At 40.5% G+C, this 18,132-nt stretch overlaps 1 protein-coding gene across 2 annotated transcripts; it reads left to right on the top strand.

Moving 5' to 3' along the window:
* The first annotated feature begins 207 nt into the window (after window positions 1-207).
* LOC112252305 (gigaxonin) lies at window positions 208-16,921 on the top strand. 2 transcript variants are annotated; one of them, XM_024423420.2, is made up of 13 exons: window positions 208-363; window positions 465-505; window positions 859-1,056; window positions 1,212-1,326; window positions 1,605-1,955; window positions 2,336-2,556; window positions 4,181-4,302; window positions 4,476-4,588; window positions 4,974-5,123; window positions 5,240-5,376; window positions 15,543-15,677; window positions 15,861-15,970; window positions 16,160-16,921. In XM_024423420.2, exons 3-13 carry the CDS (start codon window positions 866-868, stop codon window positions 16,339-16,341), a joined length of 1,827 nt encoding a protein of 608 aa, XP_024279188.1. In that variant the 5' UTR covers window positions 208-363; window positions 465-505; window positions 859-865; the 3' UTR covers window positions 16,342-16,921. The 2 variants fall into 2 exon arrangements, with proteins under 2 accessions (XP_024279188.1, XP_024279189.1); XM_024423421.2 differs by lacking the exons at window positions 208-363; window positions 465-505 and adding an exon at window positions 512-567.
* Window positions 16,922-18,132: the final 1,211 nt, after the last annotated feature.

Here is an 18,132-nt window from a genome sequence, read left to right as displayed (position 1 = left end):
ACACAGCTTGTTGGCCATCAGCCAATCGGCGTTTCTCAACGCGTTCAAAGCATATGAATGTATTTACGACTTCACCACTAGTAATTACTACCTTTCCTTTTGGTTATGAATGCAGCATTATTGCCTCTGACACATGCGCTTGGACCATTTGTGTGAAAACACTGTAGTGCTTTTTTTGTGGGCGTAACATGGGCGGATCCAAAATACAGTACATTTTGGCTCTGTTAGATTACTTTGAAGATGTATCCAACCTTTCTTCCTCGAGGTTTACATCTTCATATATAATGTAAATCAATGGTGCACACACGAATCTGTTTGAAAGCGGAAAGGTGAAAGGAAGGATTCAACATATATATCTCGCAGGTCTGTGATTGCTCCAATTAATGTATGGTTTGCTCAAAAGGAAGGACATTAAACGTTTGTCATTGGAGCCTGCTGAAAGCTTCTTCACGCCTACTTTACAGAAACTCACCGTCTGCCTCTGATTTGTGGTGATCCATGCAAGGTAACGTAATGCTACTGTGAATTGGGACGCACCCTGTTCTTTGTCTGTCTAGCTAGCTAGCGGTAAAGTAGGTTACTATTATAACGTTAGTTAGCTATGCATGTCGCCGAAACCTGTCGGTTTTTATTGAAATGTGTGTGACCCTACCAAGTGTAACGATGTCACTTAATATTCAGCCAACAATTCAGTTCAGTCATTACTTATTGCTACAGTAACTAATTTATTATGCTGACGTTAGCATAGCCTACGTAGGCTAATCCTGTGTGAAACTAACACTGGCCGGTTAAATTGATTTATTCTCTGTGCCCTCATCCGGGCAGCTGTGTTAATAATAACGGGTTTTTCATCTGTAGGTACACAATGTCCACCTCTGATCCAGTGGTTAGCGCTGCAGGTTCGGTGGTATCGGACCCTCAACACTCTCAGAAACTTCTCAAGGCCCTTCGCTCATTCTGGATAGAACAATGCTTCCAAGACGCAGTGTTAGTACTGGAAGGGGAAAAGATTCCAGTCCAGAAAAACATTTTGGCTGCGGCTAGTCCATATATCAGGTAATCAGCTTTTGACATGCTATGGTTTAAAAAAAATGTTGACAGGGCTAGTTATGTAACAGTTTTCCAGCTGTCAAGGGTGTGTCCCACTCTGTGCTTGCAGACTGTCAGTGCCCTTTCCTGTCATTCTGATACAGTATTCTGACATCCCATAGAACAAAGCTGAACTACAACCCTCCAAAGGAAGATGGATCCATGTACACCATTGAGCTCCAGGGAATCTCTGTCACTATCATGAAGCAGATATTGGACTATATCTTTAGTGGGGAGGTAAGCAGTATGCAAATCTGTAGTAGGCCTACAGTAAAGTGAACACAAGTGGGATGGGTCAGATTACTTAAAACTGACCAGTACGTGTGATTCTTATAATGGTTTTTAAATTGCCAGTACTGATATTGTCCAGTAGGTTATATGCCTAACTCTTTTGAGAGAATCCATATTCATATCTATTTTAGAATTGTATAATATTCAAAAACATATTATGATACCAAGAACAATCCTGATGTTACACTTCTCCTTCCATCCCGCTCCTTGTTGTCTGTGTGTAGATCAGTCTGAGTGAGGACACCATTCAGGACATGGTCCAGGCCGCTGACCTGCTGCTCTTGACAGACCTGAAGTCCCTGTGCTGCCAGTTCCTGGAGAGCTGCATTGCTGCAGAGAACTGCATTGGGATCCGGCTTTTCTCTCTACATTACTGCCTTCACCATGTTCACCATGCTGCCACAGACTTCCTTCAGACACATTTCTGTGATGTGGCCGTCACGGAGGAGTTTAGGGAGTTACCTCCAGACCGGCTGTGCGAGATCCTGTCGATGGACAAGCTCAACGTGGGCAATGAGAAACATGTCCTGGAGGCTGTGGTGCGCTGGCTTGGCCATGACCTGGAGGAACGGAGGGTGAGGGCCTGTTCTACTGCTAGGGTGGTGGTGGTCCTGCCCTTATTTCTGTCTGTTTGTGTTATTTATTTAACTAGACAAGTCGGTTAAGAACAAATTCTTATTTACAAAAAAGGCTTACCCTGGCCAAACCCAGACGACGCTGGGCCAATTGTGCGCCTCCCTATGGGACTCTCAATCACGGCCGGATGTGATACAGCCAGATGTGATACAAACGTCTGCCTAAAGCATGGCTGTAGAATTACTACAATTATGGTCGAAGACTACTAAATAATTTGAAGGAATGTGTTTTTCGCACACAATTTGCCTATGCATTACTATTGGCCTTTTAGCTTATCCCCTGAGTAACATCTTCTTGGTGTGCCCCCCCTCCCCTCCAGGTACACATGAAAGAGGTGATGTCATCGGTGTGGATCCAGGGGCTGGACCAGGGTTACCTGAGGGAGCAGATGTTAGGAGAGCCCTTGATGAGGGAGGTGATCCGGGAGTACTGCAATGCTCCACTGGGGGGCGCAACACTGCAGGGCGAGGCTCTTTTAGCCGCCTTCAAACCTCGTGGCTACTCGGAGTGCATTGTCACTGTAGGGGGGGAGGAGAGAGTGTGAGTCTCTTACTCTGGGACGATGTCCAGACATAAATGTCTATGCTGTTGAATGTGTACAGTGCCTTCAGAAAGTATTAATACCCCTTATTCCACATTTTGTTGTGTTACAGCCTGAATTCAAAATAGATAACTTTTTTCTCTCACCCATCTACACACAATACCCCATAATAATGACAAAGTGAAAAAAACATGTTTTTAGAAATGTTAGCAAGTTCATGGAAAATGAATACAGAAATAACTTATTTACACAGGTATTCACACCCCTGAGTCAATCGTTTTTTAGAAGCACCTTCGGCAGCAACTACAGCTGTGAGTCTTTCTGGGTAAGTCTCTAAGAGCTTTCCACACCTGGATTGCCATTATTCTTTATCAACATTATTTAAACTCTGTCAAATTCATCTCCCAGTGTCTGGTGGAAAGCAGACTGAACCAGGTTTTCCTCTAGGATTTTGCCTGTGCTTAGCTCCATTCTGTTTCTTTTTTAAAATCCTGATTAACTCCCCAGTCCTTAACAATTATAAGCATACCCATAACATGATGCAGCCATCACTATGCTTGTAAATATGGAGAGTGGTACTCCTAACACTTTGTTTTCAGAGAAAAAAGTGAATTTGCTTTGCCACATTTTTTTGTAGTGTTACTTTAGTGATGCATGTTTTGGAATATTTGCATTATGTACACGCTTCCTCCTTTTCACTCTGTCAATTAGGTTAATATTGTGGAGTAACTACAATGTTGATCCGTCCTCAGTTTTTTTTCCCTTCACAGCCATTAATCTCTAACTGTTTAAAAGTCACCATTGGCCTCATGGTGAAATCCCTGAGTGGTTTCCTTCCCCTCTGCCAACTGAGTTAGGAAGGATGCCTGTATCTTTGTTGTGAGTGGGTGTATTGATATACCATGTAAAGTGTAATTAATAACTTCACAATGCTCAAAGGGATATTCAAAGTCTTTTTCTTTTTTTTTGATCTACCAATGGGTGCATTGGACAACCTTCCTGTCACTTGTTAAGAACATTTTTACTCCTGAACTTATTTAGACTTGCCATAACATAGGGGTTGAAATTTCAGCTTCCCATTTTAAATGAATTTATAAAAGTTTCCAAAAACATCATTATACTTTGACATTATGGGGTATTGTGTGTGTGTGTGTGTGTGTAGGACAGTGACAAAAAAAATCGAAATTTAATCAATTTTAAGTTCAGGCTGTAACCCAACGAAATGTGGAAAAAGTCAAGTGTGTGAATATTTTCTGAAGGTATTGTATATGACTCATACAATGTGGTCATAACACATGGATTCTCATTTTGCGATATGCTGTGGTTTTGTGCACATGCTTGATAGATAAACAGTTTGTAATGGAAATTCATGCAAAACATTTAGATATCTGCAAGAAGAGAATGTATTAAGGACAGGAAGGGGAAAAACTGAGAATAGTGTGTGGTTGATCTACTGATAGAGCGCATAGTGATTGAGGAGACTCTAGACAAGTAAGTAAAGTTGAAGGGGTGTTCTGGTGACACATAGACAGCGGATGAGGTTAGAGAAGGAGCCAGTGTGTCAGAGATAAAAACTAACAGGACTGACCACAATTGACGTCCTGTTGTTTGGTTCCTGTTTAGAACGAGGAAGCCGTCAGCCATGATACGCTGCATGTGTCCACTCTATGACCCAAACCGCCAGCTGTGGATCGAGCTGGAACCAATGAGCATTGGGCGAATAGGGCATGGGGTGCTGGCAGCAGGTTGGTATTGGATCCAGACACAGTTTTACTGTTACATATGCACATACTTATACACAGTGCAGTCTTCATGGCAGCTAATGATTAGTTGATGGCTCCAACAATTCTCATGTAAGGCAAACCCAACCTAGTCTTAGTAATCAACAATAGATTAACCCCATTCTTTGTCCTCTCAGAGGGCCATCTCTTTGTGATGGGTGGCATGGATGAAACCAAGACAGTCCTGAGCAGTGGAGAGAAATATGACCCAAACACAAACACTTGGACCCCCATTCCTTCCATGAAACAGGTATTCTACAGTACTACTCCACACAACATTAAAAACTGCAACGTTTTTTTCTTTGCAATCCTTTCAACCTTTTCATTAGCACCATTCAACCCGCTTGGTTCATAGACATTTCAAGTGGTATCATCTGAAGTTCTCACTTCAATTGGTTATGTAGACAAAATAAATGTCTTCCACTGAACTAAAGTGAATATTGTGGTATGTACATACATGACAATTTATTTAATCTATCAAATGTTCCATCTGTCCTTTTTACTTGTATACTCCCACTGGTAGCCATTTGTTTTCTTCTTCTCTACCCTCCTAAAGTGTGTTATTGTTCCAAGTGATGCCACTAGGGGTCAATGTTTCTCAGTATTATTAAGGCTTCTGCCATTTGTTTGGTCAGGCGAGGCAGAACTTTGGTGTTGCTGAGCTGGATGGGATGATCTATGTGTTGGGAGGAGAGGAAGAGGACATGGAGCTCCTGACTGTGGAGGTGTTCGACCCTCACTACAACACCTGGACAACCCAAACCAGCATGACCATGGTCCGCAAGGTGTGACGTGACATGAACATTTCCGGCTTCCAACTGAAATGTATAACAAACACATTCACAAATTGCATCCTTTCCAAATCTCTCACCACTTGCCCAACGATCTCTCCTCTCCTCAGGTTGGCTGCTATGCCACCATGAAAAAGAAGATCTATGCCATGGGTGGTGGGTCATATGGAAAGCTGTACGACTCAGTAGAATCTTATGATCCAAAGACCCAGCAGTGGACTGCAATCTGCCCTTTGAAAGAGAGAAGGTACATAATCAAGTCACTAGTTTGAATATACAGTGGGGCAAAAAAAAGTATTTAGTCAGGCACCAATTGTGCAAGTTCTCCCACTTAAAAAGATGAGAGAGGCCTGTAATTTTCATCATAGGTACACTTCAACTATGACAGACAAAATGAGATTTTTTTTTCTCTCCAAAAAATCAAATTGTAGGATTGTTAATGAATTTATTTGCAAATTATGGTGGAAAATAAGTATTTGGTCACCTACAAACAAGCAAGATTTCTGGCTCTCACAGACCTGTAAATTCTTCTTTAAGAGGCTCCTCTGTCTTCCACTCATTACCTGTATTAATGGCACCTGTTTGAACTTGTTATCAGTATAAAAGACACCTGTCCACAACCTCAAACAGTCACACTCCAAACTCCACTATGGCCAAGACCAAAGAGCTGTCAAAGGACAGCAGAAACAAAATTGTAGACCTGCACCAGGCTAGGAAGACTGAATCTGCAATAGGTAAGCAGCTTGGTTTGAAGACATATAAGACCACTGATAATCTCCCTTGATCTGGGGCTCCACGCAAGATCTCACCCCGTGGGGTCAAAATGATCACAAGAACGGTGAGTAAAAATCCCAGAACCACACGGGGGGACCTAGTGAATGACCTGCAGAGAGCTGGGACCAAAGCAACAAAGCCTACGATCAGTAACACACTACGCCGCCAGGGACTCAAATCCTGCAGTGCCAGACGTGTCCCCCTGCTTAAGCCAGTACATGTCCAGGCCCGTCTGAAGTTTGCTAGAGAGCATTTGGATGATCCAGAAGAAGATTGGGAGAATGTCATATGGTCAGATGAAACTCAACTCGTTGTGTTTGGAGGACAAAGAATGCTGAGTTGCATCCAAAGAACACCATACCTACTGTGAAGCAAGGGGGTGGAAACATCATGCTTTGGGGCTGTTTTTCTGCAAAGGGACCAGGACGACTGATCCGTGTAAAGGAAAGAATGAATGGGGCCATGTATCGTGAGATTTTGAGTGAAAACCTCCTTCCATCAGCAAGGGCATTAAAGATGAAAGGTGGCTGGGTCTTTCAGCATGACAATGATCCCAAACACACCGCCCGGGCAACGAAGGAGTGGCTTCGTAAGAAGCATATCAAGGTCCTGGAGTGGCCTAGCCAGTCTCCAGATCTCACCCCCATAGAAAATCTTTGGAGGGAATTGAAAGTCCGTGTTGCCCAGCAACAGCCCCAAAACATCACTGCTCTAGAGGAGATCTGCATGGAGGAATGGGCCAAAATACCAGCAACGGTGTGTGAAAACCTTGTGAAGACTTACAGAAAATGTTTGACCTCTGTCATTGCCAACAAAGGGTATATAACAAAGTATTGAGAAACTTTTATTGACCAAATACTTATTTTCCACCATTAATTTGCAAATAAATTCAATTAAAAATCCTACAATGTGATTTTCTGGATTTTTTTCTTCTCATTTTGTCTGTCATAGTTGAAGTGTACCTATGATGAAAATTACAGGCCTCATCTTTTTAAGTGGGAGAACTTGCACAATTGGTGGCTGACTAAATACTTTTTTGCCCCACTGTATATGTAGTGGGGTTGGAAATTGAAACCCTTGATTAAAAATGAGGAGAAATGACTATATAAAATAAGTACTGAGCTATATTGTATGCCAAAGAAAGTATTTTATACTAATACAATTGCTCAGAGAAATGTATTTTGTTTAACAAGTAATATAGGTTTTTCTCTCCCGTTTTCAATTACTTTCAATATCTCACTTTTTGAGGATAACAGCACTGACCCTTTTTCTAAAATGTTTTATGAGTTCGAGAACACATTAGGAGGATCATAGACCATTCCTCCATACAGAATCCTTCCAGATCCTTGATGTCCTTCATCAACTGGTGTGCATGGTCAAAGTGCTCAATTTTCATGTCATCCAACACATGTAAATGCCTGGAGTTTGTTAAACGACATGGACACTTGGATTGGAACTAGTGCTTTGGTCAGATGACATTCAAATAGAGCTCTTTGGCCACGCACACCAGTGGTGGGTTTGTCGCCGAAATGAGAATGCACAAGCAGAAAATAACCCCATACCTACTGTAAAATATGCTGGTGGATCTTTGATGTTTTAGCATGTAAATCTTGGTGGGGGAAAAAAACATTAAATGGGCTGCATGCCAGCAAAGCCACTAAACAATACATTAATTGTACAAACTATGGCACAAGGGGACAACGAGCGGATAAGAGGCAATCAGTAATTTCGAAAGACATTAAGACATTAATGAGGCAGCTAGGACGGACGTAGTCAATATAACAATTTGTTCAGCACTTTTGAAATGTACAGCATCAGAATTCAGAACATGGGCTGCTCTTACAGAGTTCTCCCTGTACACCAATTCAGAACCGTAGGATAGATAAAGGGGGCCTATAAGCAGATAATGAAAGCGCTTACAATTTTCAATGATTACATTTCTCAAAAACAGGTCATATGTGCACCACCAAGTCAGAAGAGTAGGTGAAAATAGACTAGCAGGCTAATGATTGCTTTGCAATGCTTGCAGTTAGCCACTGATTCCTTCCAAACCACTCATTGTTAAATTTGCGATTTCTAACTTGTGTAATGTTTATGTCCATGGTCGATGAGCATATGACAAGGATTCTAAAGGATTTGCCAGTAGATTGTGGACTTAATTCATGACTGCTAGCTAAGATTGTGTAAGTATGATGTTGACATGATCAGTCCAATCGGCGGCAGGGTAGCCTAGTGGTTAGAGCATTGGACTAGTAACCGAAAGGTTGCAAGTTCAAATCCCCGAGCTGACAAGGTACAAATCTGTCGTTCTGCCCCTGAACAGGCAGTTAACCCACTGTTCCTAGTCCGTCATTGGAAATAAGAATTTGTTCTTAACTGACTTGCCTAGTTAAATAAAGGTAAAAAAAAAAAATCAAAGCTACTGTAGATATAACGTGATTTGACCATTTTATGTGGCCAAAGACCTTGAGCCTTCTTAAATGGGCACTTCTAATGCAGCACCCAACGGGCGAGAATTTTCGAGGTCTTAGACTTGGCTCTGACGTAGTGTCCCCATGAGTGACAGAACACCGAGCCAATCACTGCTCAATGCGCCATATTTTCTGCTGGCTTGCCCCAACAACACCCTGAATGCACTGAGCTAGGCTGAAACGCCTGCATTTTGGAGCTGCCTTACTCAAGAAAACAAAAAAAAGACCATGTTTGTATGCTGCTCTATTAACTCAATGATGTGTATATATATTTTTTTTACATTGTTTGCAAACTAATATGTGACACGTATTATTGGTTCTCTGCCCCACCTGTCCTGAATGACGGGTTGCCACTGGATCAGTGTTTCCATTGCATTTTCAACTCTACCAGTAGTTTTGTCACAATTTGTTGCATTAAATAGCAAATATGCCTACTCTGGTCTTGGCATGTGCATTCTAGCCAACAGCTCGCAGATACAGTGGTGATAAGCTTGTCTACATGATGAGATTATGGATAAGTGCAAAACCGTTTTTATTTGTCAAAATTTGTCATTGTTCATCATGTCACCAGAATAAGATTCTCGACATTTATTGGAAAGGAGCATCAACTTCATACCATGCACTTTCACCACCCTGTGAAGTTCATATGAACTTATTTCATCTGTAGCCTAATTTAAACTGCATGATTTCCCGAGTCGTAGTGGGAGGAGCACACACCATATCATCGCGTGACTACAAAATCACATCGATATGATGGTTATTATATCACTATTTGCACTTGGTTTCCATCACAATTTCATGCATAATTTGTTCGTTCAACATTGAGATTTTTTTGGTCTGTAAAATAAATTATCTGTTTGCATCTATGAAATTGTACTGAAACTTCCTGTTTCCATCACAGCTGTCATAATTTTCTTTTATATGGTATAACTTTACTCGTATAAAAACTGTAGATGGAAACGTGGTTAGTAAGGTATTTAATTGTTACCCAGAAATGGTTTGATATTGATATAGAAATGTCTGCATTGGGCCTTTAAGGTCAATGGCATCATTAACTTTATCCAGTACCAGGATATTTTAGGCAAAAACCTGGTTGCCTCTGCCAGGAGGCTGAAACTTGGCTGCAAATGGATCTTCCAGCAAGACTATTTGCCCAAGTACACATACAAATCCACAAAGAAATAGTTCATTTGGCCACAAAATCAACATTTTGCAATGGCCATCTGTCTCCGGACTTGAAACCCCATTTGAAAACCTGTGGTTTGAATTGAAGAGGGCAATCCATAAGTACAGAGGAAGGATATCAAGGATCTGGAAGGATTCTGTATGGAGGAATAGTCTAAGATCCCTTCCAATGTGTTCTACCACTCATAAAATATTTTACAAAACGGCTCAGTGCCGTTATCCTCGCAAGGTGAAAACGGGTGTCAGTAATTTTGACCCCTGTTTTTGAGAAAAATAAATATTACTTGTTAAACGAAGTAATTATCTTTGAGCAATTGTATTAGTATAAAAAAATAACTTACCAGTTTCTTTTGCATACAATACAGCTCAGTATTTGAATTATTTATTTTATACAGTCATTATTGCTAATATTTATCAAGGGTGTCAATTTATGACCCCACTGTGTGTGTGTGTGTGTGTGTGTGTGTGTGTGTGTGTGTGTGTGTGTATATATATTTTACCTGTCAGATGTCAGGTTTTACTTCAGAAATGATTCAACTTTATTTAGATGAGAGGTGAAGCCAAATGCTATTTTCCAAGTAACACATTTATACAATTGTAATACAGTTTATTTTATTGCTTTTGTACTATTTTCTAAACTCTTAGTACTAAACTCCAAACTGGTAACTTGTAACGCAACCATTCAAACATTCAAAACCTTTCATCGTGCATTAATTTTGTTTGTAGACATCTTTCACCACACAACCATTGATCCAAAATATGAGTTTACTGTGAAATATATCATGAGTACATTGGTTTAATCACAAACACAACATAATGATATCTTCTCAATTTAGTTATTTTTAACAACCAGTTAATCCAATAGCAAAACATGTAATGTAGCATGCTACAGTCCTGTAAATTACAGTACATTACACTGTTTTCACATTAGGCAATACACTTGCACTACTGAACATCACATTTCCATCATCTCTATCCCATGTGTGATCTTCTTTCACAATTTTGATTTTATTTTGATTGAACCTTTATTTAACCAGGAAGGGCTCATTGAGATTTAAAATCTCTTTTTCAAGAGCGTCCTGGCCAAGATAGGCAGCACCAAGTCATTACAAAAATTACAGACAAACAACATGAAAAACTACAAGTAATCTATTAAAAAACAGAATTCACAGGAGTATAACAAAATCATAAACAGCAAATTGAAAACATTGACAGGTCAGGAAATCCGTCTCAAGATCATTCATCAGTGATTTAAAAAGTTCTTCCAGTTTTTAAAAGTATTTTGCAAGGTGTTCCAAACCGATGGCACAGAGTACATAAAAGCCCTTTTAACAAATTCAGTTCGGACATTTGGAACAGTTAGCAGGATAATGTCCAGCGAACGAAGAGAGTACCCACCATATTTCTGAACAATAAAATGCCCAAATAAAAAGGTAATAAACCCAAAATGGCTTTGTAAATAAAAGTATACCAGTGACTGAGCCTACGATTGACTAGAGAAGGCCAGCCAACCCTGGTATACAAAGTGCAGTAGTGCGTAATGGTTTTGCAGTTTTAAAATAAATCTCAAAGTGCAATGGTAAAGGGCATCAATTGATCTCAAACACTGAGCGGAAGCATTCATATATAAAATATTCCCAGTCTAGTAAGGGCATAAATGTAGCTGATACTAGCCTCCTTCTGGCTTCAAAAGAAAAACAGGCCTTATTCCTAAAATAAAATCCCAATTTCAGCTTCCATTTTTTTTGTAAATTGTTGAATATGCAATTTAAAAGAGGCCGTCATCAATTAAAATTCCAAGATATTTATATGAGGTTAGTCTCAATCTCATTGCCCTGACAGGTAATAATAGGTGAAAAGTTCAGAGGTCTATATCTTGCTTTAGAAAACACCATTAGTTTAGTTTTGTCAGTATTGAGGATAAGCCTCAATTGACACTAGGGTATGTTGAACAGTATAAAAAGCAGTTTGCAAGTTCTGGAATGCTTTTGTAAGAGACCAGGCATAACAGTATCATCAGCATAAAAATTAGCATGATCAACTGTATCAAAAGCCTTAGAGAGATCAATAAAAAGTGAGACACAGTGCTGTTGTTTGTCAATGGCTTCAGTGAAATCATTTAAAACCTTCATGGCTGCTGTGCTATGCCTCTTCCTGAAGCCCGATTGATACATTGATAAAATAGAGTTAGTATATAAAAACTCTTTTAGCTGTTCACTTACAAGGGTTTCAAGTATTTTCACCAGGGGTGACAGCTTTGCGATTGGCCTATAATTATTTAGAATAGTTGGATCTCCCCTTTTAAAAGTGGTAGGCCCAAAAACAATCCAAAGATCTGTAAATCAGCATTACATTCCAGGGTTAGATTGAACAGATGTGTAAGTGGTTCAGCTATGAAATCAGCTGCCAGATTTAAAAAGCAGGGATCCAGAAGATCAGGACCTGCAGGCTTTCTCTGATCTAAGGAGTTCAGGGATTTATGTACCACCTGCACTGAGAATGGCAAAAAGCAATGTAATCAAATTAAAGAAACATCATGTTTAGCAGGCACTAGTTTGCAGCAAGCCTGTCTTGAGCATTTGGCCAAAGGTTCTCTCATCGAAATTGCAGTAAATATCCTCATTGTTCATGCACCTGGGGAAAACCCTTTTGGCATGGCGAGTCCAAACCTGACATGCACTGTAGGTCTGGATTGAAATCATTCCATGCCTCATCCATGGCATTTTGGATACATGTTTACTGTATAGGGGATGCATTTATTACTTGTTTTGGACTTTCTGGATTATTTGAAATTGTAGTGACAGAAACACAAGCATTTCGCTGCAGCTGCTGTAACACCTGCTAATCTGTACATGTCTGATCTTGTCAGATATGATTTTACTTGCTGTGGCAAGTTTACAATAGTCATCATAGTAGTACATTTGAGTATATATTGTACTTTTTATGTTTATACTTCAGACATACAGAACTAGTCAAAAGTTTGGACACTCCTACTCATTCCAGAGTTTTTCTTTTATTTTAACTTTTTTTTTGTAGCATAATAGTGAAGACAAATTATGAAATAACACATTTAATCATGTAGTAACCAAAAAAGTGTTAAACAAATCAAAATATATTTTAGATTCTTCAAAGTAGCCACGCTTTGCCCTGATGACAGCTTTGCACATTCTTGGCATTCTCTCATCCAGCTTCATGAGGTCGTTATCTGGAATGCATTTCAATTAACAGGTGTGCCTTGTTAATTTGTGAAATTTCTTTCCTTGATGCGTTTGGGCCAATTTGTTGTGTTGTGACAAGGTAGGGGTGGTATACAGAAGATGGCCCTATTTGGTGAAAGACCAAGTCCATATTATGGCAAGAGCAGCTTAAATAAACAAAGAGAAACGACAGTCCATAATTACTGTAAGACATGAAGGTCAGTCAGTCCGGATTATTTTAAAGAACTTTGAACATTTCTTTAATTGCAGTCACAAAAACCATCAAGCGTATGATGAAACTGGCTCTCGGGAAAGGAAGACTCCGAGTTACCTCTGCTGCAGTGGATAAGTTCATTATAGTTAACTGAACCACAGATTGCAGCCCAAATAAATGCTTCACGGAGTTCAAGCAACAGACACATCTCAACATCAACTGTTCAGAGGAGACTGCGTGAATCAGGCATTCATGGTCGAATTGCTACAAAGAAACCACTACTAAAGGACACCAATAGTAAGAAGAGACTTGCTTGGGCCAAGAAACACAAGCAATGGATATTAGACCGGTGGAAATCTGTCCTTTGGTCTGATGAGTCAACATTTGAGATTTTTTGTTCCAACCGCCATGTCTTTGTGAGACGTAGAGAAAATGAACGGATGATCTCGGCATGTGTGGTTCCCACTATGAAGCAAGGAGGAGGAGGTGTGGGTGTGCTATTCTGGTGACACTGTCTGTGATTTATTTAGAATTCAAGGCACACTTAACCAGCATGGCTACTCCAGCATTCTGTAGCGATACGCCATTGCATCTGGATTGCGCATAGTCCCACTATCATTTGTTTTTCAACAGGACAATGACCCAACACACCTCCAGGCAGTGGAAGGGCTGCATCAGATCAACTGGCCTCAAACCAATTGAGATGGTTTTAGATGAGTTTGATCGCAGAGTGAAGGAAAAGCAGCCAACAAGTGCTCAGCATATGTGGGAATGCCTTCAAGACTGTTGGAAGAGCATTCCAGGTGAAGCTGGTTGAGAGAATGCCAAGAGTGTGCAAAGCTGTCATCAAGGCAAAGGGCGGCTACTTTGAAGAATCTCAAATGTAAAATATATTTTGATTTGCTTAACACTTTTGTTGCTTACTAAATGATTCCATATGTGTATTTCATAGATTTGATGTCTTCACTATTAGTCTACAATGTAGAACATTTTTAAAAATAAAGAAAAACCCTTGAATTAGTAGGTGTGTCCAAACTTTTGACTGATACTGTACATTTTCATGAATACATTTTTTGCCGCACAGAAAGTGGTAACAGTGCACCAAGTCTGGAACCAACAGGACTCTGAACAGCTTCTAACCCCCCCAAGCCATAAGACTTCTAAACAACATTGCCAAATATCTAATCAAATTGCTACTCTGACTACCTGCATTGACCCTTTTTTTGCACTAACTCTCTTGCACTAACTAACTCTATGCACCCACACTGGACTTTACCCACACTGGACTTTACCCACACACTCATACATACTTACACTGACACCTCAACACACACACTTTCACACTCACCACATAAGCTGCAACAACTGTCTATTAACTATCCTGTTGTCTAGTCACTTTACCCCTACCTATATGTACAGTACGTCGCTACTTAAATTACCTCGTACCCCTGCACATCGACTCGGTACTCCTTGTATACTGAGTGTACAAAACATTAGAAACATCTGCTCTTTCCATCACATAGCTTTCACCTGGTCAGTCTATGATCCCTTATTGATGTCACTTGTTAAATTCACTTCAATCACTGTAGATGAAGGGGAGGAGATGGGTTAAAGATGGGTTTTTACACCTTGAGACATGGATTATGTATGTGGGCCATTCAGAGGATGAATGGGCAAGACAAAAATGTAAGTGCCTTTGAACAGGGTATGTTCGTAGGTGCCAGGCGCACAGGTTTGAGGGTGTTTCCTGTGTGTATCAAGAATGGTCCACCACCCAAAGGACATCCAGCCAACTTGACACAACTGTGGGAAGCATTGGAGTCAACATGGGACAGCATCCCTGTAGAATGCTTTCGACACCAGAGTCCATGCTCTGACGAATTGAAGCTGTTCTGAGGGCAAAAGGGGTTCAACTCAATATTAGGAGGGTGTTTCTGTTTTGTACACTCAGTGTATATAACCATGGTATTTTCTACTCTGTATATAGCCATGGTATTTTCTACTCTGTATATAACCACGGTATTTTCTACTCTGTATATAACCATGGTATTTTCTACTCTGTATATAACCACGGTATTTTTACTCGTAATTTTTATTTTTTTATTCGATTTTCTATCTTATCTTTAACTCTGCATTGTTGGAAAAGGACCCGTAAGTAAACATTTTCACCTGTTGTCTACGAAGCATGTGACAAATAACATTTTATTTGAACTAAGAGTTGTGGAGCAGTTCCACATACTTGTAAAAATTGCACCAAAGTGATAAAAAAAAACTAACAGTGAACAATTGCATGCACTTATTATACTGACTATATATTAGGTTAGATTACATAACTGCATTCTGTCTATTGTATTTCCACCCAAGAGGTCGAGAATAAGGTCAGAAGCATAGCTGCGTCCCCAGATGAACTCGTATTTTTAAAGTATATTTTTCATCCCTTCAAAGACCACAGAAGAGGAATGTTACACCAAGTCTCCTGTGGTGGATTTGTTTAGTGTTGGTGTTATTAATGTTATGCTTTTGATGAGTGACACCTGACCTGATATTACGGTGGGGATGTCTCTGCCTGCAGGTTTGGCTCAGTGGCGTGTGGTGTGGGTCAGGAGCTCTATGTGTTTGGAGGCGTGAGGAGCCGTGACTCAGAGAACCCAGAATCCAGCACCATGACCACCTGCAAGTCCGAGTTTTTCCATGATGAGATGAAAAGGTCAATAATAGGGCTTACTTTGATCAAATACATCCTTGTTTTCATTCATGCTTTAGCCAGAACGGTTATAGACTGGGTGTATCCTTGTTACTTAAAGACGAAGAGACCTTATATTTACTGTGTTTGTAGATTATCAACATCTTTCAATCATCTTTTTTTTTTGCCCAACCACACTGTGTCCAGATGGATATACCTGGATGACCAGAATCTCTGTGTTCAGACCAGTTCCTCCTTTGTGTATGGAGCTGTCCCCATTGGAGTCAGCATTTATGTGGTGGGAGACCTAGACACTGGTGAGTTAAAGGCTGTGCCAATAGAATGTAAATATTATGATATGTTATGTAATGGACTCCTGAAGCATATTACAACAACAAGTTGAACAATACAAGTTACTGTGTGTATACATTCTCTAAAGGGGGGGGGTACACAGCTGGCAATCCCCTGAGGGCAATATCAATATATATTTTCCTCCCTCTGCGTAGGTACAACCTATGACTATGTGAGGGAATTCCGTCGTAGCTCGGGGACGTGGCACCGCACCAAGCCCATGCTGACATCTGATCTGTGCAAGACGGGCTGTGCAGCCCTGCGCATCGCTAACTGCAAACTGTTCCGTCTGCAGCTGAAGCAGGGCCTGTTTAGACACAGGGTCCCATCGTCATAGAAAGCACCTAAAGGAGTGGCATTGTCTCCACATCTTTTGGCTATGGGCACAGCAATGGGACATAAGAATGGAGGTTGAAGAAGGGACCCTCCAATGGGGATGTTTGGAGTATTTATCTGCATATTTTGCTGACTTTCTTAGGGTTCATGAGGGTATTATTGTATGTGCGATCTTGCTTGAAGAGGGATCACTTTTTAAACATGGCCTTATTTCATTGCAATTTAACAGTGGGAATGATTTGTAAATACATTTTACTGACATTCCCCATTTGCTTTTTATGTTTACTACATTTTTGCTGCTGCTTGGTGGGTTTTAGAGAATGGAACACTATTTTTAAGGGGTGAAAAGGAAGAATTACATTTTAGCGGACACGCTTATCCAGAGCCACTTACAGGAGCAATTAGATGAAAGTGCCTTGTTCAAGGGCACATCTACACATTTTTCACCTAGTCGGCTCGGGAATTTAAACCAGCGACCTTTCACTTAACCACTAGGCTCCCTGCCGCCTAGTAGTACTGTAATTTGTAATCACCTAGCCTGTCATTTTTAAGGAAAATCTAGACCCATGTCTAACACTGTATTTTTTTGTTGTTGTTATGAGTCAGTGAATGTCAACTAGAGATGCATAACTAGATTCACAAAAGGACAAATGCTGTTTTTGGCCTATGACAACTAGAGATACACAAGGAGACTTATAAAATAACATGTGGTTTTAGTTGTTCCCTTAGCTAAGGGACTTGTGGCCTATAAAATTATCTTTACTCAAAATAGACTTTCTAAATAGACAGTTTATAGTGCTTAATGCCAAAAGCTGGAGCATAGCACATATTTCAATGGTTACTGGTGATATACTGTATACACTGAGTGTATAAAACATTAGGAACAACTGCTCTTTCCACAACAGACTGACCAGGTGAAAGCTATGATCCCTTATTGATGTCACCTGTTAAATCCACTTCAATAAGTGTAGCTGAAGGGGAGGAGACAGGTTAAAGAAGGATTTTCAAGCTTTGAGACAATTGAGACATGGATTGTGTATGTGTGCCATTCAGAGGGTGAATGGGCAAGACAAAGGATTTAAGTGCTTTTGAACAGGGTATGGTAGTAGGTGCCAGGCACACCGGTTTGAGTGGGTCGAGAACTGCAACACTGCTGGGTTTTTCACACTCAACCGTTTCTAGCCTATCAAGAATGGTCGACCACCGAAAGGACATCCAGCCAACTTGACACAACTGTGGGAAGCATTGGCGTCAACATGTGCCAGGGTCTCTGTGAAATGCTTTCTACACCTTGTAGTTCATGCCCTGACGAATTGAGGATGTTCTGAAGGCAAAAGGGGGTGCAACTCAATATTAGGTGTTCCTAATGTTTTGTGCACTGTGTGTGTGTATATATAAACGGTACTGTATCCTAAGTGAAATCTCTTCATGACATGAATATAAGGCTGAGTTAAGCATTTTCCTGCAGTGCCATTGGTTTCTCTTCAACCAAGCACTCCAGGAACAGCGTGGGTCAGAAATAGATGTAGAGTTACTAGTGTTGCTCTTAATGTTGCTGCATGGTCAATCCAACATCTGCATTGGCCATGCAGCATTTACGGTGATACGGCCTCTGTAGAAGTCCGGGCATCCATACTTCTTGCGCTTCGCAGAGCTGTTGTCAAGTAAGTGCGTTTGTTTATACAGGACCTCCCGCCCCCACCTACCGTCAACCAATCGTGTAAATGCGGAGCTACAGTTGAAGTCGGAAGTTTACATACACTTTAGCCAAATACATTTAAACTACGTTTTT

This window comes from Oncorhynchus tshawytscha, linkage group LG06, assembly GCF_018296145.1.
Source record: "Oncorhynchus tshawytscha isolate Ot180627B linkage group LG06, Otsh_v2.0, whole genome shotgun sequence".
NCBI lineage: Eukaryota > Metazoa > Chordata > Actinopteri > Salmoniformes > Salmonidae > Oncorhynchus > Oncorhynchus tshawytscha.
Note: the sequence above shows the minus strand (reverse complement) of the source record. Positions and strands in the feature narration are given on the sequence as shown.